The 26,450-nt window shown below is 57.4% G+C and overlaps 3 protein-coding genes across 5 annotated transcripts; 1 reads left to right on the top strand and 2 right to left on the bottom strand.

The window, feature by feature from the left end:
* The first annotated feature begins 326 nt into the window (after positions 1-326).
* On the top strand, positions 327-7,385 carry LOC102577060 (G patch domain-containing protein 4). Its single transcript, XM_006266474.3, has 9 exons — positions 327-331; positions 3,133-3,213; positions 3,427-3,536; positions 4,050-4,123; positions 4,359-4,451; positions 4,901-5,008; positions 5,368-5,468; positions 5,996-6,046; positions 6,582-7,385. The coding sequence occupies exons 1-9, from the start codon at positions 327-329 to the stop codon at positions 7,000-7,002; spliced, it is 1,044 nt and encodes a 347-aa protein (XP_006266536.2). The 3' UTR covers positions 7,003-7,385.
* NAXE (NAD(P)HX epimerase) lies at positions 7,352-12,531 on the bottom strand. The gene is made up of 6 exons (XM_059719426.1): positions 12,346-12,531; positions 11,183-11,291; positions 10,648-10,758; positions 10,274-10,387; positions 9,378-9,525; positions 7,352-7,902 (listed from the first exon to the last, which is right to left on the bottom strand). The coding sequence occupies exons 1-6, from the start codon at positions 12,501-12,503 to the stop codon at positions 7,700-7,702; spliced, it is 843 nt and encodes a 280-aa protein (XP_059575409.1). The 5' UTR covers positions 12,504-12,531; the 3' UTR covers positions 7,352-7,699.
* A 1,988-nt stretch (positions 12,532-14,519) lies between these two features.
* On the bottom strand, positions 14,520-26,419 carry TTC24 (tetratricopeptide repeat domain 24). 3 transcript variants are annotated; one of them, XM_019484837.2, is made up of 12 exons: positions 25,630-26,417; positions 24,158-24,932; positions 23,127-23,342; positions 22,403-22,531; positions 22,148-22,269; positions 19,517-19,636; positions 19,187-19,293; positions 18,929-19,077; positions 18,605-18,761; positions 17,957-18,039; positions 16,843-16,891; positions 14,520-15,854 (listed from the first exon to the last, which is right to left on the bottom strand). In XM_019484837.2, the coding sequence occupies exons 2-12, from the start codon at positions 24,900-24,902 to the stop codon at positions 15,752-15,754; spliced, it is 1,980 nt and encodes a 659-aa protein (XP_019340382.1). In that variant the 5' UTR covers positions 24,903-24,932; positions 25,630-26,417; the 3' UTR covers positions 14,520-15,751. The 3 variants fall into 3 exon arrangements, with proteins under 3 accessions (XP_019340382.1, XP_019340383.1, XP_059575407.1); XM_019484838.2 differs by lacking the exon at positions 16,843-16,891 and having other exon boundaries at positions 25,630-26,415; XM_059719424.1 differs by lacking the exons at positions 14,520-15,854; positions 16,843-16,891; positions 17,957-18,039; positions 18,929-19,077 and having other exon boundaries at positions 18,628-18,761; positions 25,630-26,419.
* Between the last annotated feature and the right edge of the window lie 31 nt (positions 26,420-26,450).

Here is a 26,450-nt window from a genome sequence, read left to right as displayed (position 1 = left end):
CTCTGCTGAGGCTAAGGGGTCATTGGCATCTGTGTAACAGCTACTGCAGATACCTGGGCATTGGTTTCTCCTTGGCACGGAGCCCCTTTTGTAGGGCTCGGAGGCTCAATTTCTGCTGTGCGTGTGTCAAGGCAAAACCAGGCCCGAAAGCTGGCATGGTGAAGGCACAGCAGTCTCTATAGCCAGCGGCAACCGAGGGGAGAGGTCTGTGCAATGTCCCCCCGTGCCACTGTTGATGCACCAGGTTGAACAGCCAGATACTTGCTTGCAGCTTTAGGGCCTGGGAGCAGTCATGAGCATGGTCCAGAGGGGTTTCTGATGGCGACATGACGTGCCGGTGGCATCCCTCACGTGCCCCATTGGCAGAGGGTCCCAGTCCGCTCCCACCCCAGCCCTGGTCCTTAGCTCATGCTGTAGCTTCTGCCTTCAGCACTGGAGGGTGCTGGTTCAATTCGGGGGTGTTGGCGAGGAGGATGTATGGAGCTACTCTCTCCCCCAAGGGGTTTAATTGGAGTCCAGGATATTAGCAGCTCATTAATGGTTTCCGCTGGTGGCCATGGCAGCGGTCACCATGACACCAGGAAAAGGGTGGAACTATCCAGGGAGGGCCTAAATGAATATAGCATCCAAATAATTGGCTCCCCCTTTTCTGATTAGGCTGAGAGGCCTCATTTCCTGCTCCCTAATGAAGAGGAAAAGGCTCCATGCTGATGTGAAGAGGGGGAGTGAGAGCAGCTCGTTAACGTGGCACGGCGAGGAGGCACAGTTGCGCGTGCGAGTGTGCGCAAGCATCAGACTCCAGGGCTACTCGGCAGGTGATCTCCCACCCACAGGTGGTCACAAACTCATTGGGTTGAGCTCCTGGCCCCATTTCCATGGGGTGTGTGGGAAAGAAAAGGATGGTGGGTACTTTGATTTACTCCTGGAGAACCTTAGTGGCTGGCTGGTCTGGTGTGGGATGCCCAGTCTGGGTTTAGATGACGATTGGTTCTAGATTAACTGGGAAGATCTAGATCAGTGCTTCTTAACCAGGTGCCTTGGCACCCTTGAGGGGCCTGGAGATCCGTTCCAGGGTGCTGCAGGATGTCTCGCCGTGGTAGCACTGTCAGGTGTGCATGTACGCTTCACAAGAGACGCCCAGAGATTTCAAGCAGGAATCCAGAGCATCCAAAGCCTTCTCGCCTGCCCCGATCGTTCGGAGCTCTTTGCACCAGGAGACGTGCTGTATTAGTTTCCTGTTGTCAAAAAACCTAAGTGTGAAGACTAAGAGCTGGCATTTGCTGAAGAGCCTAATGATGGGAGTCTAAGAAAGGCTGACAACCACCGATCTAGACTAATGGGCACATCTACACATGCGTTAATGTGCTGTAGTTAATGCACATTAAATATAGCGCCTCCTTTGTGAGGCACTAGGAAAACGGGCGTCAGCCTGTCTTAATGCACATTAACTAAAGAGTATGGGGCACTTTTACACATGCTCTGAGGGTGGAGGGGGTGGCACTTTAATTAGAGTGGTGTCCCCACGTTTAAAAATGGCGGTGGGGGGTGCTTGAACTAAAAGCTCATTCAAACTTTAGTTCAAGCACCCCCCACCGCCATTTTTAAGGTGGGGATGCTGATATACGAGACGCGGGAAGCTGGTGGAGCATGGTAATTGCCATGCTTAATGAATCAGTAATTACAGCGCGTCAGAGCAGCCTTCACACTTGTGTACAGGCACCCACAGTTTTTGGTGATGCTTTAAGACGCATTAACCTATTTTAATGTGCATTAACTAAAGAGTACTTTTTATGACAATTAAAATAGGCTAATGCTCATTAAAGTGCATGTGTAAACACACCCTCTCTTTTGTGCTAGACCAGCTTTTCTACACAGGGTTTCCTGGCTTTGTTTCAGCAGCATTGGCCCAATCATCATTCTCCAGACCTGTTTTAGACCCGTCCAGAATAGGAGGGTGATTCTGGCTGGTCTTGTCCGCCACGGGTTGTGTCCTTCCAGTTGGCTGGAAGCTCATAAAACAAGGTCTGTGTCGCTCTGAGTAACAGCAGCAAGGCCTGATTCTCCTGGTGTCTCTCTCTACCTCACTTTGCCCTAGGACCAGTGGATAATCCAGGCCCCGTTTACACTTAGGAGGGCTTTACCAGGATAGGATTCAGCTCTAGCGGCCAAGCTGGGGTTTGTAACGAGGGAGCAAAACCTTCCCTCCAAGCCAGGCAAGTTGGAGAAGTGGAAGAAGCATTTGATAGTGTCCTTGGAGCATTTGCTGGCACCGTTGTGTTGTTTGGGATCGCACCTCGTCAGCCACTGGATGGATGGAGATGTGCTGGGGAGACGCAGCTGCCCGGACCACCTGGCACAGGGGTGTGTGTACGGGAAAGACTTTAAACTTCATTGCAGAACAGCAAGGAAGTTTCTTTACCTCCCTGCCGGCCATCTGACACTTCCAGGGAAGGATTTCTACCTGATCAACACATCAAAGAGCTACTCAACACAGCTCGCAAAGACGCTCTCATGGACCCAGGGGGACAGACTTCCACCTTCAGCTCCCTCTGTGCAAAAATGAAGCTTATTTCCTACCTATGGGGACTTTTTACCATCTTGTACCAGCTACACTTTTCCCAGAGCCTGACGAAGGGACTTGGATCCCAAAAGCTTGCAGAAAAGGACAATTTCCCTGCCATTTTCCAGTTGGTCTAATACAAGGTATCACTTTGGAACCAAGAGTTCTCGTTTTTCGCATGTCTTCTTGTAGGGGAAAGAGGAGCGCGGCTGAGAACGACACGGATACCTACCTAAATCAAGGTCCGACTGTTTTAAAGGCATCCGGGCCTCTCTCCCAAGGATTTCCCGGAGTCACAAGGCTCATTACCTTTTAAAGTGCACATGTATGCGTGTCTACACGTGCACTTTAATGCGCATTAGCCTATATAAGAGCCGTGTGTGTGCAGACCCCACACTGGAGGGGTGTAGGGGGCTTGCGGTTGTGCGTGGGCAAATGCACAGGGGCGCGCGCGCGCGCGCGCGCGCGCGCGTGTGTGTGTGTGTGTGTGTGTGTGTGTGGTGACAGGAGATCTGCAGCAATGGGCACGCGGCACGTTAGAGTCACTCGCCGGCCCTATTGGTCCGCCCGAGGGGGCGGGGCCAGGCGAGGGCCCGCCCCCTCGGGGGCGGTGCTTCCGCGCGATGGCGGCGGCAGCGGCCCCACGTGTCCGGGTGAGCGCGGCCCCGCTCCCCCGCGCCGACCCGCCGGGCGCCCCAGGCGGGCCCCGATCCTGCCCCGGGTCCTAGACCCCGCGGCTTTGCCCTCCCTCCCTGCTCCAAGCCGGGCCCCCTACCCCCGACCCTTTCCTGCGGTGCCCAGCTCCTCCCTGCGGCCTGGTGCGGGACTCGGCGCCGGTCCTTATTGCCCGCCCTTCCTCCGTGCAGCCCGGCGCGTAGCGGACCCGAAACCCGCGGCCTGGAGCCCGTGACGGGGAACAAGACCGAGGGCATGGAGTTCGCGGAGCAGCAGTTGCAGAGGCACGGCTGGAAACGGGGTACGGCGCGCGCGGCGGATCTCCCCGGTCCCCGCACCGAGGGGACGTGGATGACGGAGCAGGGCCGCGTGCTCGTGGTGTCCTCGACCCGCGAAGCCTCGCTGGGCTCCAAACGGGGCTGGATCTGGCTGTCCCGTCACCCCGACGCGGCTGTGACGGAGCTGGGGCTGCCCCGGGTTGCAGACAGGAGCCTGGGTCTGGTCCAGAAAGCCCCGTGCTCCTTGCACACTCATAGCATGGATGGAGAGTTTGGGTGGGGAGAAGTGTGGGGTGTGCAAGGGGGTGTCCAGCTGAGACGTTTCCAAGGGTGGAGGCTCCGCAGGCCGGCCTGCTCCACAGCAATCTCCTGGCTGCGCTGGGGGTCCTGCTGGGTCTCTGGCGCATGTCCCTTCCCGGGCTGGTGGCGGACAGACCTGCTGTGGAGCAGGCTGGAGAAGCAGAGGCCTGTGACGTGGGAGACGGGGGTCCTTGATTCGGCCCCTGCCTTGACCCTCCCTCCCCTGCGCTTTGCAGGCAAAGGGCTGGGGAAGAAGGAGAATGGCATCGCGGAGGCCATCAAGGTGAAGGTCAAGTGCGACACGGCAGGGGTGAGTGAGTGAACCAGGCAGCATCTGTGTCCAAGGACCGCGTGCCTTGCACGGGCTGGAGACAGACTGGGGGCCTTTCGTGCTGCCCCCTCCCTCCAGCCCCAGGGCCACCTCTGCAGCTGTGTCGGCTCCTGGGCAAAGCTGTCCCCTCCACCCCTCTTCCCTCCTTATCCTCCACCCCTGTCCTGCATTGCCAAAGGGCTGCATCCTCTTAGCTCTTCCCTCCCCCACCCAGGTGGGCCATGACCCGGCCGAGCAGTTCACCTTCCACTGGTGGGACCATGTCTTCAACAAGTCAGCCGCTAACATCGCTGTGGAGGTTGAGGAGGTAAAATGCTTGGCAGAAAGGAGTTAGGTTGGGGAAACTGAGGCACCAAGGGGGGCGCAACTTGCCTAAAGCCGCCCAGTGGTGGAGAATAGAACCCAGGCATCCGGCGTTGCCATCCATGCCTCAGACCCGGGAGTAGGGGCCAGGTGGGAGGAGTGGGTATGTGGTTGTTGCCTTCCACCCCCTTACCCCTAGGACACCTGGGGTCTAGGGCAGCTGCAGCCATGGACCAGCCCTGCTGCCTGCAGGGGCATTTTGTTGGTTTCCTGTCTTTGTTCTGGTCTTGAGACTGCTAAAGTCTTTGGGCCTGCCCATGTTCGTACAGCACCTTGCACCGTGGGTGGGGCTGAGCCTTCCTCGTAGAGACTGCCGCAGCTCTAGTGCCTTGCAACTGGGGTGGGGTGGGAGGTGCAGACAGGGCTCCATCACAGCACGTCTTCCCCTGCCAGGATGGCGTCCAGATGAAGACACTGTCTGAGACAGAGGCAGGCATCAGCAACAAGAAACCGCGGAGGCCACCTGGTGCTGCAGGCTTGGTGTATGGCCGCTTTGTGAAGGTACCCAGAGGCAGGGGTGGGAGCTCACGGAAACCCCCCTCGCATGCAGAATTGCAGCCACTTCTGGGGCAGACCATGCACAACAAGGCTGCACAGCGGATGGCTTGCCCGGCGCTGGAATCCAGCTGCTTCTAGGGTGAAGCACCACAGCCTGGTTTAGGGAGAGGCAGGTGAAAGCCCTTCCCAGCTGGGGCTGCAGGGGAGACTATTTGGTTCCTTTGCACGCAAGAGGCCTGGTGCTCAGTCCGCTCTGCAGCACCACTCCTGGACTCCTGGGGCTCCCTCCAGCCCCCGCCCCAGCCTTGCTCTGAGGGGAGTCTCTAACCCTGGCTCTTGCTGGTTGCTGCTTCCTGACCCAGGCGGCCACACTGACGGCAGGAGGAGAGGAACCCGTGCAGCCGGCACCCTCATCGGAGAGCAGTGAGGATGAGGAGAAGCTGGACCTGTCCACTGCCGGGAGGTGTGTACTTAAGGGGTGCCAGGGGCTGCTTTGAGTCCTGGGGCTACAGCTCAGCTTGGAGGACTGGATCCTGGACATTGCTATTGTCCCTGGGTAGACGCTGGTGGCTGTGTCTTGGTGTCACCACCCTGCCTGAGCCATGAGACACTGGTTCCCCTGTAAGTAGCACCCCAGGCATGATCCACCTCCTGCCCCTCCGTTGCAACCATCCTGGCCCTTGTGCTCCATGGAAGAGAGGAGCTGGGGGCCTCTCCTGGGCCTGGTGCTCTGCTTTGGGTAGGCATGACCCCAGCCTCCAGCTGCTGCCTTAAGATGTTTGGGGAGGAGAGAGGGGCCTTTAGGCTGCAGCTGCCAGGCAGGGTGACTCCCCTAAGCTGTGTGCAGCCAGGGTGCTTTGCACGTGACTTGACTACACAGCTGTGGCGGGGACAGAGACCTCCTTGCCCTGCACTGCTCTCCGGTGGAGGGTGGGCCGGGCCTGGGTCTTTACCCAGACTGTGTGACTGGGTCTCATCTCTGTCCCCCAGGTTGACAGACGAGCAGCTGATCCAGGTCTGTGGGGGCCGCACTGCACACAAGTAAGTGTGGGGGGGAACCCCACGTGTCCTTGGCCTGTTCATTACACCCCAGGATCCCTCTTACCCCTTGAGCAGCTCTCTGCTCCCTGCCAGGTGGAGCTGGGGGGCTCCAAGGCTCCCCCATTCCAGCTCCCAGCCTGGAGCCCCTGGGCGGGGAGGGTTTCCAGGGGTTAATTCCAATAGTTCCCCCCACTACAGGGCTGGAGCACAGGCCCATCCTCTGCCCACCCTCCTCAGGACAACGCCTGGCAGAAAGCACTCAGCATCTGGGCCCATCACCCAGGAGCTGGTTCCTGGCGAGCCTGTACCACAGCCCTTGCTCCTCCCTGGTGTAGGCAGACCCTACCAAGCTTCCCTCCAACAAGGGGGCCTATCTTGCTACCTTGGCAGTATCCTGTATCCTCCCTCTGAGCAAGGGGTTGGAGATCCAGCCCAAGGGCCTATGTGGGGGTGGGCAGGAAATACCCTAGAGCCACGTGGTGGCACTCAGGCTGGCAGGTTCCTGCTCACTCCTGGCCTGATGCATTCTTGGCAGGGGTGCCCGGCACGGCTTGACCATGAGTGCCAAGCTGGCCCGGCTGGAGGAGCAGGAGCAAGCCTTCCTGGCCAAGTACCAGCAGAAAGAGGCGATGCCAATGGGCAGTGCCATGGAGTGCAAGCAGGACAGTGCCCTGGCCCTGCAGGGAAGCTGTGCAGCAGGGCGAGAGAAGAGAGCCAAGAAGTGCAAGAGATCCCAGGAGAGGGTAGTAGAAGACGAGGATCCCAGGAGCCCAGGGCAGGAGGAGGAGAAAGCCAGGAAGAAGAAAAAGAAGAAGAAGAAAAGGAGACAGGAGGAGGAGGAGCAGGGAGAGGTTCTGGGGGACAAGGTGGAACAGCCAACAGGGTGCCCAGAAGGACTGGAGCAGGGCACTGCTCAGGCCAAGAGGAAAAAGAAGAAGCAGCGGCAGGTGGAGTGAATGAGCCAGACGTGTCTTGGGGTGTTGCTGTGGATGCCCTGGCCTGATCCTGGCGCTTGGTGGGAGCTGCGGGATCTGGCAGGTGCCCAGTACTGTCCCCTGGATTGGACCCACGGCTCTTGGACCAGTAGCCTCTGCTTCCCGCCTCCCAACCCTGGTGGGGTCAACAGAGATAGATGCTTGTGGCTGTAAGAGCTAACACGGCGGCACTTTCCTCCCCCACCTGCCTGGCTGGGGCCCCCTGGCACTCAGATCTGAAGGCAGAGCAGAGCCAAACTGAGTCAAGCCAAGGCTGGGTTTGCCCTGGATTTTGCACCATAAGCATGGTGGGGGCAGTTCAGTACAAGGGTTTTAAGCAACAATAAATCTTTATTGCAGTGAAACAGAGGGGTGTATGTGTGGACAACAAACTGGGAACGGGCAAAATGCAGCGTTTGGCACTGGGCTACTGGCTTCTACAGAGCTACTCTCCTTGCCACCCCCCCACCTTGCATGGCTGAGCTGAAGCTGGCTGCTGGGATGTGAACACCCCCACCACTGGCAGAGGGCTTTGGCTCCTGTCGCCTGCTGCTGAGTAACTTTGGCAGGATGGGGTCCCTGCTGTGCAGCATAGAAGCCCTGGCAGCACCCCCTCCTAGCAGGATGCTTGCAGAAGCATCAGACTACCCTTCCCATTCTGCCCCCGTCCCCGGCTGCACTACATGAGCTGAAGGGTGCAGTCGGTGCCAGGGTATGCTGGCAGGTTGAGCCCATACTTCCTCTCCAGTGCTGCCGGCACAAACCTTCCCCCCAAGAAGTGGTAGCGCCCGGTGAAGTGCCGTGCTGCTGCTTTGGGTGCCGTGAGGGAGATCAGCATGTCTGGCTGGAGCCCGTCAGGGTTGCCCTTCTCCACATCCCAGCCTGGAAGACATGGGGGTGGGGTGTTAGTCTGTTCAGGGGCCTGAGAGCTGCCTTGACACCAGGCAGGGTTAACGGTGCCCTGGAGCCCTGAGGTCTCTGCTGAGCCCTCCAGCACTGGGCACTGCACCGATCACCCCAGGGGGGTCTGGCACTGGCAGAGAAGGCTTGACCCAGTCTCTTAAGTCTCCAACTAGCACAGGGCTGGAGACACTTCAAACAGCCCCTGGATTCATAGTTTCATAGGTGGTAGGGTCGGAAGGGACTGGAGCAGATCAAGTCCGACCCTCTGCCATGGGCAGGAAAAGATGCTGGGGTCAAACAACCCCAGCAAGGTGTCTAACTAGCCTTTTAAAGACCCCCAGGGTAGAAGCGAGCACCACTTCCCTTGGAAGTTGGTTCCAGATCCTAGCCGCCCTGACTGTGAAGTAGCACCTCCTGCTATCTAGCCTGAATCTACTCTCTGTCAACTTATGGCTGTTATTCCTTGTTACTCCCAGTAATGCTCGGGGGAACAGGGACTCTCCTATTGCCTGCTGGTCTCCCCTGGCCAGTTTATAGATGGCCACCAGGTCACCTCTCAGACTTCTCTTGTGGAGGCTGAACAGGTTCAGGTCTCGTAGCCTCTCCTTGTAGGGCCTGCCCTGCTGCCCCCCTGATTGTGCGAGTGGCCCTCCTCTGGACCCAGGATTGACACATGATGTTTGGTGCCTGGGGCAGTCCTCTCTCAGCTTTACCCCCTAACACCAAGGTCACAGGTTCGATCCCGGGTTGGACTGGATGATCTCTCTATTTCAGCGCTTAGCAGTAGCAGCTTGTGCAGGCAGTGTGAACTATGGAGTGCACAGCATTCTGGGACTTGTAGTTTTTTGGGGCAGAACTTTCACCCCTCCCCCCGTTTGTTTTTTGTAGCCAAAGCCCATGTCAGGGGGTTAAAAAAAACTGATTTTGGCAGCAAAAAAATAGGAGCAATTCCCATCAGCCCCAGCAGCAGAGCATGAGCACACTGCAAAACTACAATTCCCAGACTGCCTTGCACTTCCAGACGTGTTACCCATGCTGCTGCAGTGTGTGGCCAGGAAGTACAGACTGTTTGTGGGGGGGGGCAGCTGCTTCTGGCACCTCTCCTTCCCAGCTCCTTGCACCCTCCCCTTAGGCAGTGCCTGGGGTCCGTGCCCCGTTCACCCCCCCACGTGGCACTACTGCCCAAGGGGATTGTTCGGGTCATGCTCACTGCCTGTTTTCCCTGGGAAAGTAAGATAATCACCACAGTCCATCCCCATGCATCAGGGCAGCAACCAGCAGCGGTTAGGAAGGAAGCCTGGCTTTTGTTTCCCAGCTCCTCTGGAGGAAGCTGGCTGTCTTTGAGTGAAGCTCCAGCCTGGCCCAGCCAGTCCAAATCAGCCCAGCAGCCTGGAAGCTGCAGTAGACCGAGAGACAGCAAATGGGCCCAGAGAAAAGCTTTGGGGAGAACCCACCAGACGGGATGTCGATGCTGGCGATGGGGACAGTGACCTGCGCCAGGGTCTTGAGGATACTGCCGAAAGGCTCCCGCACGGCCCCCTGGAAGCTGAACCCGAAGATGGCGTCCACGACCAACCCGTACAGCTCGTCAATCAGCATCGCCTGGAAGCAGGGGCAGGCCGTTAGGGGGTGGCAAGGCCCAGGGTCCCAGTCCCCCATGCACAGCCTAAGGGATCCCAGCAGCTGGGCCCGACTCAGATCCCACGCAGGGTAAAACCAGGGTCGCTCCAACAAAGACAGTAGGTTCACAGAGCATCAGGCCAAACAAAGCCGGGGTGATGAAATAATTACAAATCTTTACTTCAGTCCCATTTAGACCAGCGTAAATCAGGAATAAAGCAAAGGAGGTCATGGCAGGGGGAAGGAGGAGACTCAGACCAGTGTCTTTGGGGAAGAATAGGGTGTCGTCTGGCTCCCCCAGCATAAGTCCAATAATTTAGCACTACATCTCCTGATTTACCTGCTTGCTAAACGCTCTCCTTGTTCTCTAGGTGGTTTGGGGCAGCGATTGAGCGCAGGGGACCCTCAGAGGGCCCGGCTGATTAGCAACAAATCTAAAACATTTAACTTATTCCTGCAACCCATGCAGCCCCCCGTCACAGCTCAGAGCCCCTTGGTGCTCGGTGGTGTACAAACACGGCCCCCCAAGAGATGGACCTGGCAGCCCCGTGACTTGGTAATGTTGGCAGCTGGCTCAGCCTTCTGCTGAGGACCTCGGAGCATGCCACAAATACTTAATGACTGAGGCTGGGGCTTGTGGGGGTGGACTTTGGATAGGCACAGCCCCTCTGCCCTGCGTTTCTGGGTGTCTGGAAAACAGCCGGGTATGTAAGGAAGGCGCAGAACCTACCTCGGCCGGGAACTCAGGCAGGAAGGGGATGTCCATTTTCTGGCACTGAGTAGTTAGATCCTCAAACAGGGCTTTGCTGGGGCGCTTGGGGTAGTATACCGTTGGCTCGTAGCCCTGCCAGGACAGCAATGCAGCACGGGTAAGGACACTTCGGAACAGGCCAAGTCTCAGCACAGACCCATAAACTAATACCCACTGGAGGGAGAAGCATCAGCTCGAGACAGATGACTTGAGTCTGGGATAACTCAAACTCGTACCCACCCAGGCAGTCTCCCATCCAGGTACCAGCCAGGCCTGGCCCTGCCTAGTTGCACAGGTGAGGCTGGCCAGGCTATAAGCCCTCACCATTGGTACGTGCCCATTAAGAGACTCACAAACAGTTTCAGGTGCCTCGCACAGACCAAACCGTCGCCTCCGTTGTTCCCAGGGCCGCACACGACAAGCACAGTGGGCTGGGGTTTGGTGAAGGAGCCGGGCGGGTAGGCCTGGAGGGGATAGGTTAAAACAGCAGGAGACAGAGGCAGTGCTAGGAGAGATGCAGCTGTAACCCATTCCCACTACTGTTCTGTGTCCTGTTGACTACTTCCGCCCCAGAGGTGGCTGCGTGTCAGGGGTTTTGAGGGGTGAAATGTTCCTAGAAGACCTCCCCAATGTTTTTGTAGCCTGGTTCCTTCTTTGTGGCTGCTTAGTGCAGGCCTGAAGTCACCTCCCAGTGATCTCAGCTGGCCTGACCCCTTGCTCTGGCAGTGCCTATATAACGTGGGAGCATTAACACCCAACCAGGCTGCCTTCAGGCCACGTACAGAGCTCCTGCCCGTCCCTGGCAGGTCACAGCCACAGTGGGGCAGCTCCTGGCCCCGAGAGCAGGGATAGCTTGCATTGACGGGTGTCTGATGCTACAGCACCCACCTTGGCGATGGCTGTGGCACAGCTGAGCCCTGCCAGCTCCATGAGTTGGTCGACGCTGAACTTGTATTCGGTGAAGAGCTCCTGGTCGATGGCCTGGGCTTCCTGCTGGCTGCGAGGGGAACCGACATCTTGAGGCTCTTGGCTTTGCTGTGCGGGTGAGTCAAACCCTGCGTCCTGCCCGCTGGGGGTGTCCTGTGGTGGGGGTTGGGCACGGCATGCAGGACAGCCACACTGAGGCTAGCCCTACAACTGCTGCCTTCCTGGGCAGGGCTGGTCCTGTCCCGCCTGCTGCACAGGGGTGAGATCTGTGGGCCCCACATTTCAGTGGGGGGCATGAAGCAGGGAAGCGGGCAGAGGATGGCAGGGCAGGGTACGTCCTTCCAGGACAAGCCCAGAGCTTTCTACAAGGCAGGAGGAAATGTCCAACCTTCCCAGGACATGGAAACTCCCGTCTCTGGCTGGCCTCATGCTCCCAATCCCACCAGCTTCAAGCAGCTCCCACCTGTGGGGCCTAGTTCCCAACCCTGCCCCATCTCCTCCACACCCTCCCAGTTCCAGACTGGGAACCAGACCAGAGTGGGGAGGGGGGACATTCAGGAGCCCGTGGACGCCCCAGCCTGGAGCAGGCAAACGCCAGGCCTTGTCGGCTGCCAGGTGCTAGGGCCCCTTGCCCAGGTGCAGCCCAGTAGCGCCCGGGGGGCTGTAAGTTTGAGTCCCCTCCGCTCTGCAGCCAGGTTTGGCTCCCAAAGGCAGCACTGAGACCAGAGCGGGAGGGATGGGATGCCCCTTCCCTAGAGTAGCATCCATCCCTTCTGTCCTTCCCCCATGCACCCATCTCCTGCACCCCCAGCTGGGATCTCCCGCTCCCCCCATGCACGCTCCCCTTGCACCCCCTAACCCAGATCTCCTCCCCCCATGCACACTCCCCTTGCACCCCCTAACCCAGATCTCCTCCCCCCATGCACGCTCCCCTTGCACCCCCTAACCTGGATCCCCTCCCCCATGCACACTCCCCTTGCACCCCCTAACCCGGATCTCCCGCCCCCCATGCACGCTCCCCTTGCACCCCCTAACCCGGATCTCCTCCCCCCATGCACGCTCCCCTTGCACCCCCTAACCCGGATCTCCCGCCCCCCCTCCCATGCACGCTCCCCCGCCGCTACCTGAGGTACTTGGCCCCCGTGGCCCCGGGGGTCGCCATGGCCCGGCTGTGGCTGCGCCCCCAGGCCGCGGCCCGACAGCGCCCCCCGCCCGCGGCCGCGCAGAGCCGGGGCCCGGACACCAGGAGGCCGAGGCCGAGCAGCGCCCGCAGCCCGGACATGCGGCGCCGGCCCCGATCCCGGTCCCGATCCGCGCCCGCGGCTCCGCCCGCCTCGCACGGAGCAGGCGCGGGGCGGGGCGGGGCGGGGCGGCCCGGCGGGGCTCTGGATGCCCCAGCCCGGCCCAGGGCACGGATCTCACAGCCTCTGCCCGCAGCCCGCCCGCGGGCTCTGAGCGCACCAGCCCCTCCGCGATCGCAGCTCTCCGCCGCCGCGCGCCAGCCCGGCCCCGCACAGCTCTCGCAGCCTCCCGAGAGACCAGTCTGCCCCGGGGTGCGGATCTCACAGGCCCCCAGTACATCAGCCCGCCCCGGGACACCGCTCTGGCAGTACATCAGTCCTTCCCCGAGCACGCATCTCGCCGCCTCCGAGTCTGAAATGACAGATCTCTCAGGCTCCGAGTACACCAGCCCGTCCCAGGAGACAGACCTCACAGCCTCCGAATACACCAGCTTGTCTGAAGCTACAGATCTCACAACCTCCGAATACACCAGCCCATCCCAAGACACAGACTTCACAGCCTCTGAATACACCAGCTTGTCCGAAACCACAGATCTCACAACCTCCGAGTACACCGAGAGCACCAGTCTCACCGAATATGCCACCCCTTCAACCTCTGACTATATGAGCCCCTCTGAATTCATGGACCTCTCGGCTTCGGAGTATAGCAGCCTCTCTGAATATACCAGCCGCTCTGAGGATGGCTCGGCCTCCCCATACGACAGCCCCGTGGCCGCGGAGTATGCAGACACTTCTGGCTACACGAGCTCCTTCGCCTCAGGGTTCGTCAGCTCCCCTGGGACCAAGAAGGCAGACACGGAGGGTCATGCCAGCGGTCCTGCCTTCAGCAGCCCCGAGCGTGCAAGTCCGAGGGCAAACTCGTTCAGCTGTTCCAGCCCTGTTGTGTCTGGGTATGGGCCGGCCTCCGCTCCAGGCTGGGCTGGAGCCAGATACAGACACTCCTCTGGCTGCTTGAGCCCGGCCACATCTGTGTGTTCAAAGCCCCTGGATCTCCTGAGTGTGAGTGAGTATGTGAACTTGTGCACACCGGAGCACGAGAGCCCCGCAGAGCACGCAGGCCCTGTCAGGCTCAGGTATGATCCACTCCAGATACACAGGGGCTTCGGTGGGGATTGCGCATGCTGGAGAGAGAAGGCAAATCCATAGCAATGCCTGCAGACAGATGAGGGGCTGTTCAGGCTCCCAGAGGGTCTTCACCTCTGGCTTATCTCAGCCTCTGGCCTTCCAAGCAGAAGAAGACAGACGCCCAAAGCATCTGACTGAGCTGCTAACGGGACATGGCCGGGATTACCAATGAAATGCTGCAGTAAATAAAGGGAATGACTATTCCACGCCTGCTGTTGCTTACTAACACGGAGTTCAGTTTGCTCTCCAGGGCTAGGGGCAAGAGAAGGCTCTGACTTTGCGGCCCCCAGGCAAACCTCTGTGACATGGGAAACTTCCCACGTGCATAGCTGTGCTTGCATGGTTCGAAGTAGCCCTTGGGGTTCATGTTGCAGTGGGTGCAGCAAAATGACCCCCTGAAAGCTTTTTTTCTGGGTCAATCTAGAGCAGCGATTCTCAACCAGGGTGCCATGAAATCCTTTCAGGGTGAAGTGGGGTGCCTTGCCATGTCAGCACTGTTAGGTGTGCGGACATGATCCACACGATGAACCCAGGAAGCAAAACCCCTTCTTCATCCCAAGACACCTCCACAGGCAGGGATCGCAGAAGATGGCATCTTCCCTGTGGTTGCTGCAAGGATGGGAGCAGCTTTTCTCGTGGGTCCTTTAACAACAAGGTGGGGGTCAAACACAGCCAGACTTGCTGAGTGGAGATGGCATCCTTGTATTTTCTCCCTGGGGGATGTTTGACCCTATGGAGGTTTCTATTGGGGGTAAAGGGTGTAGTGGTGCACATGGAGGGGTGATTTCCACCCCCTGCAGGCAGCTGACCGCGCATGGGGTCTGGGTGACACCCAGGAGAAGGTGACAAATAAAAAGGCTGTGACTCCATGCTACTCCATACAAAACAGATTTATTTGTGACAGCACTTGGCATCTGAGTCCGGAGCAGTTGTTGCTACAAACACCTCTCTGAGAACAGGCCATTGGGATTTTTTATTATGCCCCCCTCAAGATTGGGGCTCCTGTGTGCTAGGGGCTGCACATAGGCACCGTGAGACACCATCCCCTGCTCCAAAGAGCTCACAAGCTCCCGCACCCCTGCTTGCTGATAGTGGAACAAGTCTTGGGGTCCTCCATCAAGTTCCCCCCGGGCCGTGCCCTGAAAAAGGGCCACATGTTGCATTTGTACCTGGCTCCATCAAGCCCCTCATATGGCAGTGCCCCTTCTGCCCACTGGTACACAGGGAATCACTATCTTCTTGTAATAGAACAGTGTACTATGGCTGCCAGCACCACTCAAGTGCTAGAGGCTCCTGTTCTGAAACCCATAGGTGTCTCCATTGGTTCTCAGGGTTAAAGGTTTAGGGTTCAGCCCTGCTTTGATCCAGTGAAGGGGGGAGATTCATGAAATAAGCAGCCCCCCGGATTTTCACAAGTGCAAGGAGAAGGCATGTGTCGGACCCTGGCACCAGCAAACCAGGTGTCTCTATTGGTGCCTTGAGTGGAAGCAGCTGAGGTCTAGAGGGGGTAATTGCCATTTGCAATTAGCACCTGCGCCCAGTGCCCTGGAGCCTCTGAAATGAGCCTTCCTGCTAATCCCTGTGCCATGTGCACATGGCTGTACAGAAAAGAACAAGAGTTGTCTGTGCAAAGCATGGAGGGACCTGGGGGGAAAGGACCAGGCCTGAGAAGAAAGATGCCTTTGCACCATTCTTGTTGGTCGCTGCAGCCGAGTTTCAGGTGCTGCATGGATGCAGGGAGCTCTCCAGCTGTGCTAGCACCTGAGCACTGTACCCTGTTTAATGTCCTCCAGTCTGACCACATCCCACGCCTCCCATGTCCAGCCTGGCGGTGTGGGAAAAGCCATCTGCCGGCATGTCAGTGGCAGAGCTGGAAAGTCAGAGGCTTGGAGGCTGAGCCAGAGAGCAAGGCTTGCAGAGGAAAAGCACCTTGTGCCAACGATGGGGGCAGCTATGTGGGGCAGAGACAGCAGGCAGGTTGGAGGCGGTCTACGGGAAGCTTTGGAGGTGGAGGGGGGTAACGTATACCCAGATCTGGCTCTGAATCTGTGCCAAAGGGGCCCCATTTCACCCCACATGGAAGTCCAGTCTCTGCTGCTCACCTTCACATGAGTGTGCATAGGATGGACTTGAACCGGCTCCTCTTCTGCCACCGCCAGGGCTCCTGCCTTTCACTGGGGATGTGGCTAGTGGGGTTGGCAGTAGGCCTGTGAGGGAGCAAATAGGAGGGGAGAAATGAATGCCACTGGTATGGCAATGCATGCTACTGCCTGCTGGCTTTGGGCATGGGGCTGGGCATGTTTTGCAGCCCTCGCAGGGTAGTTTGGGGCAGGGAGCAGGGCACTGCTTGCAGCTGCTGAGCCTAGTGGGTGCTAACAAGAAGATGGGGCTCAGCTGGGCTCAGCCAGAAAGAGGGATTTGCTCTCTGTCTTAGTGCCCTTTGCATTGTCAGCTTGATGCATATCTGCAGCAAGTCAGAGAAGGCTGCTGGATGCAAGCTGGGTATGAGTCAGCTGAGCAGTACTGGTGCAAAGCAATAACTCTGGAGAAGAGAAGACAGAGGTGGGATTTAATAGCAGCCTTCAGTTCCCTGTGGGGTGGTTCCCAAGAGGATGGAGCTGGACTGGCAGAGGACAGAACAAGGAGCAAGGGGCTCTAGTTGCAGCAAGGGAAGCTTAGGTTGGATATTAGGACAAGTTCTCTCACTAGGAGGGTGGTGAAGCACTAGATCAGGTTACCTAGAGAGGTGATGGAGTCTCCATCCTTGGAGGTTTTTAAGACCCAGCTAGACAAAGCCTTAGCTGGGATGATCTAGTGGGACTGGTCCTGCTTTGAGCAGGGGGTTGGACTAGATGTGACCTCCCGAGGTCCCTTCCCACCCCCATTTTCTGTGATTCTTCTGCTGTCTCCAGCACTGGCAGGGCCTCGCCTGGAGTCCTGAGTCCAGCTCTGGCCACCGCACTTCCAGGAAGATGTGGATGCCTTGGAAAGAGCCCAGAGGAGAGCAACAAAGAAGATCCAAGGTCTGGGGAACGTGATACAGGAGGAGAAGTTGGAAGTAGCAGGATGAGCTTGGAGAGAAGGCAGAGGGGGAGAGGATACCTGTCTGCAAAGCCCTGAGGGGGCTACAGAGAGGATCAAGATAGACATTATGGGGCTGCAAGGGACAGGAGAGAACAGGGCCACCTCACTCACTGCTCTAGCATCCGTGTCCGTAGCCGGAGGGTTTCATATTCGTGAAGGCCTGTGAAGCAAGGGGGGAAGCTGCCAGTTGCTGCAGTGCTTTGCATACCCGGACGTATCGCAGCTGGCATACAATGTGGCCCAGTGGCTTATCTCAGCATGCCGAGCTAACGTTCCCATGGGCGCCTTTTGGAAAAGGCAGCATCGGAGCTGCCAACCTGGACCAGAACCACAGCCCACCTTGCCCCGCATCCCACCTCTGACTGGTCAGCACTCGAGAGCCTGTTGTCTCTTGATGGCTCCAGTTGAAGACTGGGTGACTTTCTGGAGGCTACTGGGCCTCTTGCAGGGAAACTGGGGGATGTTATAGGGCTTGTGGGATCTGAGCAGCAAAGCTAGAGTCAGTTTTGTGCCCACCACACTGCTCCCGTACTGTGCTCTAATGTTTAAAGCTTGGTTTGGGGAGTTAAATGTCCCTGATCATGTCCTATAACCCGGAGCAGCCCCATGTTCCTGGGTAGAGAGCTCAGGGGTGTCCTTGCCTGTCTCTGCTTTGGGAGCATACAGGTGCAAATGCAGTGTTGTCACCCTCCAAGCATTCAAAGGGAATCGGGCCCATTGAGATGACAAATCCAGCTTAAAAACCATGAGGAATTATGTTAAACACCAGCACATGCTGGGGTGTCTTTCAGTGTGCAGTCAGCTGCCAGTTACAGGCAGGCCAGGATTACAAGCCCTTCCCCCCCCTTGCTGCCGAAAAGGCTAGAATATTTTTCTTAAAAGGAGAGCTGAGATTCTCCTGATCCTTTGACTCCTGCAGCTGGAGCTTAAGGGAAGCCCTGTGCATTTCCCCAGCTCTGGAAGGCTTCAATTCCATGCCCAAGTCTTCCAGGGCATAGTTTCATTCTTGGTTCCAACATCTCTTGTCCCAGAGACACTTTTCCAGCAAACTATCTGCTTTGGGGTCTGTTACAAAGGCCTCTCTCTTGCCTGTCCAGCCATCTTTTGCTGCTCTTTCAGTCCTTTAGAGCAACCACTACACCTAGTCTGATTCCCATGTAGGGCCGTGGAGAACCAGGAGCCTGGTCCTGCTTTTGCACCATCCGTGTTTTGTTCTGATACTTACTTTTCAGCGAGGGCTGGAGTCTCCCGTTCTGGAGGCAGTTGTGGTAATAGGGGTCTGGGTGCAGGTACGTGTTGTTCAGGTTGCTGGAAGGACAGAGCAAAGACATCTGGGCGCTTGAGGCTGCCGTGATGCAGCTTCAGAAACACGAAGGCAAGACTGAGGCCTGAATTCTCCTTGCAGCCGGGAGAATTCAAATCTACGTCTTCCCATTAAATCCTAACCCCAAACGTGTTAATGGCTGATATCACCGTGTCATGAGCTGTTTTTTCCTTGGGTGTATCTTGCATCCAATATCATGAGATACTAATTAGCATTAGTCTGATTCCTGTTTTGAGTCTTAAATGGATAACAATCATATTACAGTGATTATGGAGGGTTTTTTCTTTCTTTAGAGAGAAATCTGTATATTATTTAGGTTCAAATGCAACCCTCCCACTGATCTCCATATTTCACTGGAAGTCCTCCCTCTGTGGCCAGCTCTGTGGCACCTGCTGGGGCCTCATGGCAATTTGTGCATCATGCCAGGCCATCACTATGCACTACCCCATTTAACGAGGCAGTGCCCTTGCCTGCCACTGGGGATTCATTCTGAACCAGGTGCCATATGGGTGAATGTGTGCACGTGTTTGTCTCTCCCTCTTTACGCACCTATTTGCTTGGGGCTGGTTATAATACATGGGGGCCCTGCTAGAGGCATCCACCTCTTGCATGTGACTGCTCCCAAGTGCCACGTGGCAGCTGGGGTCCCTGGGCTCAAGCTGGCATCCCTCCGCCAGGCCCGCAGTCTGTGCAGCCAGTCCCGCATCTGTGAAGGAGAAGGGTCAACAGTCAGGCAGATTTCTACAGCCAATGCACTAGGCTGGGAGCCGGGAGAGCTCTCTTCTGGGTTTGTACAGCCCCAAGTGCAGCAAGGCTTTGAGTAGCACTCCCAACTTGGTGCTATTATTGCAGCCTCCGCTTCCAGTCTCTTACCTGAAGCCCTGAGGCTTGGCCTCTGCAGGGGCTGTCTCCCTGCCTGCCAGGGGACACCTGCTGCCCCTCGTGGGGGAGATGGTCTCTGAGGCACCAGGGCAGCCAGCAGGGATGAGGACAGTTCCTCCTGGGGCTGAGCTGGTGGCAGCCTGCCACAGGCAGAGGAGGGAGGTTGGCCTCGTGGCTAACCCCCCGAGGGATGGGAGGGGGAAGCCTCCAGGGCTATGGGCAGCACGCTGCCCACCCTCTTCTACTTACAAATGGTTTCCTTGGCGTGGTGTCTGGGGCTCGCGGCCCTTCTCATGGTGCAGGGCTGCTGAGAAGCGGACCTGGCTGGACGTCTGCAGCTTCCCAGGAAAGTGCTTCTGCGGGGCGGGGGAGAGAGGAAGAGAAATGGTCACTGCCTGGAGGGGGCTGTGGCTGTAGAGGTGAGGCGTGGGGCATGTAAAGCTGGAGGGGTGGGTGGATAAGGCAGAGAGACAGGAGGGAGGGGTGGGTGAGTCCGGTGGGCTTCATGGAGGGGTTCTGGCCAAGGGGACTAGTTCAGTAGAGACTCGGACCCAAGAGGTCAGCCCCATCAGGACTCACGAGAGGGGCGGCAGGGGCAAGGCTTCCTCTGTGGCAGGCACGGCTGTCCAAGGAGAGCTTGTACTGGACGGCATCGGCCAGCTTGTTCACAATCCGCTCCTGAGCTGTCTCAGAGGCATCCTGCAGAGGAGAGAGGCAGAGGCTAGCTAGACAGAGCTGCGGTTGCCTGGACAGGGCTCACTCCAGCTACCCTAATGGGGCTCAAACCAGTCCCAGGGGCCTCAGGCATCCTAGCCAGGTCAGGATGCAGAACTGCTTTGCTCCAGAGCTGCAGTTGTCATGGGGAGAGCAGCTCAGGGTGCAGCAGTTCATGTTCCTGAATCCTCTCCAGGATACCTGCCAATGGGTTTGGGAGCATCTGAAGTCATAGTTTCATAGTATCATAGTAGCTAGGGTCAGGAGGGACCTGAACAGATCATCTCGCCTGACCCCCTGCCACAGGAAGGAATGAATGCTGGGTTCACAAGAACCCAGACAGGTGATCGTCCAACCTCCTCTTGAACATGCCCAAGGTAGGGGCGAGGACCACTTCCCTGGGAAGTTGGTTCCAGATTTTGGCCACCGTAACTGTAAAATATTGCCTCCTGATCTCTAATCTAAACCTATTCTCCATCAGCTTATGACCATTGTTCCTTGTCACCCCAGGTGGCGCTGGGGAGAAAAGGGCTCTGCCTATTTGCTGTTGATCCCCCTTGATGAGCTTGTAGGCAGCCACCAGGTCCCCCCTCAGCCTCCTCTTGCTGAGGCTGAACAGGTTCAGGTCCCTCAGTCTCTCCTCATAAGGCCTGTCCTGCTGCCCTCTCACCAAGCAGGTGGCCCTCCTCTGAACCCTCTCCAGGCTGGCCACATCCCTTTTGAAGTGCGGTGCCCAGTACTGGACGCAGTACTCCAACTGCAGCCTGACCAAAGTCACATAGAGGGGGAGGATCACCTCTCTGGACCGGCTTGAGATGCACCTTTGGATGCATGACAAGGTCTGGCTGGCCTTGCTGGCTGCGGTCTGGCATTGGCAGCTCATGTTTGTCTTGGAGTCAATAATGACTCCAAGATCCCTTTCCACCTTGGTGCTTCCAAGAGGGGAACTCCCCAGCCTGTGTGTATGCTGTGGATTCCTTGTCCCACGGTGCAGCACCCTGCATTTGTCTATGTTGAACCCCATCCTATTCTCGTCTGCCCACTTTTGTAGTCTGTCTAAATCTAGTTGCAGCCTCTCTCTCCCTTCAAGTGTGTCCACCTTGCCCCACATCTTAGTGTCATCAGCAAACTTGGGCAGCGTGCTTTCCACCCCCTCGTCCAAGTCGCTGATGAAGATGTTAAACAGTGTGGGCCCGAGGACCGAGCCCTGGGGTACCCCACTGCTCACATCTTGCCAGGCTGAGTACAACCCGTCCACCACTACCCTCTGGGTGCGCCCCATCGGCCAATTTTTTACCCATCCAACTGTGCAGGCATCAATGCAACAGTCACTTAATTTATTGATGAGGATGGGGTGAGAGACAGTGTCAAAGGCCTTCTTAAAGTCTAGAAAGACTACGTCCATGGCGACACCATCATCCATAACCAAGTAACAAAGGCAATAAAAGGCAATCAGGTTGGTCTGGCAGGACCTGCCTTTGGTGAAGCCATGCTGATTGCCCCTGAGCATGATCTCCCCTGCAGGCCCCTCACAGATGTGCTCCTTGATGATCCTCTCCAAGAGCTTCCCGAGCACCGAGGTGAGGCTTACAGGCTTATAATTACTTGGGTCCTCCTTCCTCCCCTTCTTAAAAATAGGGACATTAGCCAGTTTCCAATTCCCTGGCCAGATGACCACGAATGCTCATACAGCCGGGCCTAAGGCTCTGTGATGACCCCTGCCAGCTCCCTCAACACCCTTGGGTGGAGGGCATCTGGACCTGCAGATTTAAAAATGTCAGAAGATCCCGACCTACATCTGCACTGACTGAAGGCTTGATAGAGCTATCCCCAAGATTGTCCCTACCTCTGGTAGGTGGGATATCCCAGTCCCTGTTCAGGAAAACAGAGGCAAAGAAACTGTTAAAAATATCAGCTTTCTTGTCTGGCGTGGCCACCAGATTACCGTCTGTGTTTTGCAGGGGCCCTACATTGCCTACAAGTCTCAGGGGGATAGCGCCATACAAGGTGTTTAGAACAATTGAGTTCTACCTGCTTAATTGATATGGTTTTTGGAACAACTGAGTTCTGCTCAGTTGATATAATTTGGAACTGATTTGGCTAATTTGACCTGGAATGTTCTCGCTCTCTCTCTCTCTGTGTATGTGTTCCTATATATATATATATATATATATATAATAAATAAAAATCCTGAATCCTGTCCTGCCTGGCAGATCCAAAGCACTTTGCAAGCAAGACCGGAGCCCCAGGGGCTTCTCTGTCAGCAGTCTGGTGAGGGCCACCATTTCCCTGTTAGTCTGGCAGAGATTGGGGAGGGCAAGGGCTGGCCCTGGGGGCTTGGGGTCAGAAAGCATGGGTCTCTATGCCTGGAGCTCAGCAGTCCCCTTTTGGGGCCCCCGCACACTGCTATGGGCCTTCACATCTACATGCCCACCCACGGGTCACTTGTGTGGGAGGCCCGTGCCTTCCATGCAGAGGTTTCTCTCTGCCCCTTACCTGGCATTTGGAAAGCAACATGAGCGCCTCTTTGTAATGCATCACCGCCTTCTCGGGGTCTCGCAGGTGGAAGCAGGAAGCCCCAAGCCCTTCGCATGCCTGCCACTGCCCAAGGAGGTCATCTGGACAGAGAAGGGAGAGGGGCTCAGAGGACGGGGCAGTTGGCAGAGCCTCGTACTGGCCCCTCTGATGTGGGGTCCTGTCTACACCATGGCAGCAGACTGTGACTGCCAGTGATAGAGAGCACCACCTTACCCACATCCTTGAAGGCTTGCAGGGCATGTAAGTAGTTCTCCCCTGCCGCCTCGTGGTCATCCAGCTGGCTGAACGCATATGCCAGGTTGCTGAAACACTGTCCCTGGGCCTTCCTGTTCCCCAGCACACCTGGAAGGACATGGACACGTCCCCTGGCAGGGCTGGCTCCCTGGGATCACACAGCCAGTTATCCTGGCTGGGGGCAGAATCCACCCCTGCCAGCTGGGTGTCAGTCCAGAGTCCTGAACGTGGCACTGGGGGACTCACTGCTGCAGGATGTGGTAGAAAGCAGGATTTGAAAAGGGCCTGTACACACCACTTCTGGCTGTGTCAGAAGAGGGGCAGGGTCTGACAGCGATGGAGAGCAAGGTGGGGTAGAGTTGCATCTGACAGACTTGGAGATCTACAGCGTGACCACTGGTGAGCTCATGTCATCAGGGGTGTGCAAGGGACATGCAGATAAAATGGAGGGGAACATGATTGATCTGTGGTTTCTTCTTCTGGCACTTAAGGGGACCTAGCTGGAGCCACCCAGAGACCCACATCCCCCTTCTAGCACCAGCAAATGTTCTGGACTGAGAGTTTCTAGAGCAAAGGATCTGGGACCAGACCTGTAGCACATACTAAGGGGTCTAGATCAAGGGATCTGGGGCCAGCGCTCACCCTTTGCACACACAGATTTAGGAACCCCAAAGGGTTGGGCTCCAGCCCCATGGGAACTCACTGTGCAGAGATGCTGCCCGTTGGTGCAGCTCCAGAGCCAGGTGGAAGTTGCCCAGGGTGTTATGGGCAGCCCCCAGGTTCTGCAGCACCACGGCCTCTTTGCGCCGGTCACCTGGGTCAGTCTGGCACAGCAGGAGGGCTCTCTCGAAACTCTCGGCTGCCAGGGAGAAGATCTTGAGCTGGGAGTAGCTGAGGCCCATGTCGTTGTAGAGTCTCTCTGCAGAGCGGGGAAAAAGAAGTGGGGACAGTCGCAAACCCCTGCTCCCTCCTGTGGGACTCTCCATAACAGCCCAGACACCCCCAGTGTTTAATAATCTCTCCCTGGGACCATGGCATTGCCTGCTTTACTAGAAGGGAATCATTAGGGGCAGCTTTGCAGCAGACGCTAAGCTGGATGAATGGGGAGAGCTCATACAATACTCTGGTCTAGTCTAATCCTTATAGAGCCTGTCAGACTGCAACGGTTTTCAGTCCAGATCAATCCCTGAGTTACTTTTCCACGTGGAAAGCTCAATCCTACCCTTTTAGTCCAGCGATAGATAGAGGAGAAACACAGAGGTGGCAAAGCCTCTGAAAGAAAGTGAGCATGCATAGGATGCGTGTCCCTGCTGCAGTGCAGGGTATGATCGATACTTGCAGCAAGGGAGGTTTAGGTTGGATGTTAGGAAAAACTCTCTCATGAGGAGGGTGGTGAAGCACTGGAATGGGTGGTGGCATCTCCATCCTTGGAGGGTTTTAAGGCCCAGCTCCATAAAGCCTTGGCTGGGATGATGTAGCTGGGGCTGGTCCTGGTTTGAGCAGGGGGTTGGACTAGATGTGCCCTCCTGAAGTCCCTTCCAACCCTCATTTTCTGTGATCCTACAATCACTTGTGGTCTTAAGGGAGAGCACAGTGGGTGCCTCTCGCTTTAACATGCTACGTCTGAACGGGACTACAGTCAGTTTTGGGACACTTTAAAAAAGGTGCATGCCAATGACAAGGGCTCTGCACAGTGCCAGCCTGGTATGGCCGGTCACCCTCAGCCCCTCTTACCTAGCAAGGCTTTGCCGCCAATGTCCTCGCACAGCAGCCGGCACTTGTTCAGCACCTCCACGATCTCTCCGGCCCCGTACTGCTGGCTCTGCAGCATGCAATTGCTCGCTTCGTTCAGGGCCAGGGCCGCGGCTTCCAGGCTCTGGGCCTCGGCGTAGGCCAGCCCGGCTTGCTGGAAGCACTGGGCTGCCCGCGTGGAGTCCTGCATCCCCAGGTAGCAGTAGCCCATCTTCATGCAGGCGCCAGCCTGGTTGCCAGCCTGGGTGGAGCAGTAGTGACCGGATGCCTTGCGGAAATACTCCAGGGCCTTGGGGAAGTCCTGTAGGCCCTCGTGGGCTGCCCCGAGGTTGAAGTACAGGTCCCCCAGGTGCTCCACGGCTTCCCCCTCCGTGGGCCGGGACTTGAGCAAGAACTCCAGGCCCTTTTCCGGCTTCCCGCTCTCCACGTAGGCGGCCCCCACATTGAACGCACAGGCCTTCTGCACCTGTGGGTTGGGAGCATCCAGCGACAGGAGAAAGGCCTTCTTGAAGCAAGCCAAGGCTTCTTGGGCATCCCCAACCAACAGGGCTTGGTGCCCGGCTTTGGTGAGGCTTTCAATCTCTGCCCGGCTCCTCAGAGACCTGTCCTCTTCCTTCTCGGCCTCCCCCAGCGCCTTGGCCTTCTCCTCTTTTTTCTTCATCTTCTTCCTGGAGACCGCAGGGTCTGGGGGTTGAGCTTCTGATGGAGCAGGGTCTACCGATGCCATCGTTGATGCTGGCAATGACAGGTCATGGGTCTGCAAAAGACGAGAGGAGTGTGACCTGGCTTGCTTAAGCACATGCTAAGTCCATGGGTCTAGCCTGTCCAGGGACAGTTCAGGGCTTAGATTTAACCCCAAGATCCTTCTAAGCTCCAGGGGACAGGAGGACTTTCCCCAAATCATTGCAAAGCTGCCTTCTGCTGGGTTACTTGCACCTCTCTCCAAAGCAGCTGGCATAGGAAACAATACTGGGCGAGACGGACCCAGGCTGCTCATCCCCGTGCTCCTAGCCCCCACGGCTAATTTAATCCAGCAGGACATCACCCCTGCTCTTTTTTGGGGGCAGCAGTGTTTCTTCCCAAAAAAACAAGTCGGCTCCTAGGTCTTTCGGGTGCAGAGAAAAGCAGAGCTGGGAAAACCAAGGGTGAAACCCAAAGAATGATTTAAAATGGTATGGTTTTGGGGGGGCTGATGGGTGGGAGGGTGGCAGGACCAAGCTTCTGCATCCCGGCCGTGTCTTTCATGCTGGTGCTGTTAGTTGCTGCCTGTGAGGACCCGGCCCTGGACACCTGGGGTCTAGCCCTGATTTGAGGGATGCCTGGCTTAACCCCCCTGGGGTAGGTTTTGCCTGGCATCTGGGCACTGAAGTGTTTGAAAACCACGGGAGCCTTTTCATGTCTACCCCTCAGTGTTTTCCATAGCAGAAAAGTAGCGATTAAACAGCGTGACTCACCTAATGCTTCATTACTGGTGGCAAAGCACAGGGAGCCTGGGCACAGAGGCGCAGACCGTGTCGGGGTCTGGAGCAGAAGCTGCGGGCCAGCACCATGCCAAGCATGTGGCGGTGGCCCGGGGAAGCGAGGGGGATCTCTGGGGAGGGCAAGGCTGCCTGACTCTCTTCCTTGGCAGGCTTGTCCCCGTGATGGCCCAGGAGGGTCCGGTTTCTTCACACACGCCTTCCCCTGGAGCGTGCTATGGCAACCGGCTTCAACAATGCGGGGACACGTCACCCGACGGACACCAGAACAGGGCAGCAAGCGGCGTGTACTTGGTTGTACGCGGACGTGGAAACCCCTGGGCACGGCATTTCCTGCACCGTGTCTCTCGGGGGTGGGTTGTTAGGACCCCCCAGTCCTGGCCTCCCTGCCAGCGAAAGAGCCTGCGAACAAGGCTGACGGCGCTGGGCGTTTTGAGACCTGACAAACTCGCGGCATGCCCGCAGGCACGCATTTCTGCGGGAGGTTTCATCTGCGGGGGCCTGAGGCCCCAGCTGCAACCGGGACCTCGTTGCGCTAGGCGCTGTATAGAGGCAGAGCAAGGGAGGGGGTATGGCAGGCCACGGCTGGAGCTAGTTATATGCCACGGGCCGTGGGGGCTCGGCTCAGCTCTGCCTGCCCCCGATCGCCCTTCCCCTTGCCCAGCACTGAACCCCCACCCCAGACCCCGCCGGGTCCCGACGCGCCCTGGAGGCTGCAGCTGGGCTCCCCGCCCCTTCCCCGGGCCGCACGCCGAGGCAGCAGCGGCTCCCGGGAGCCTCGGCCGGCCCCGCCCCGC

The sequence above is a fragment of the Alligator mississippiensis genome, chromosome 15 (genome assembly GCF_030867095.1).
Source record: "Alligator mississippiensis isolate rAllMis1 chromosome 15, rAllMis1, whole genome shotgun sequence".
Taxonomy (NCBI): domain Eukaryota; kingdom Metazoa; phylum Chordata; order Crocodylia; family Alligatoridae; genus Alligator; species Alligator mississippiensis.
This window is presented reverse-complemented; position numbering and strand designations above follow the sequence as displayed.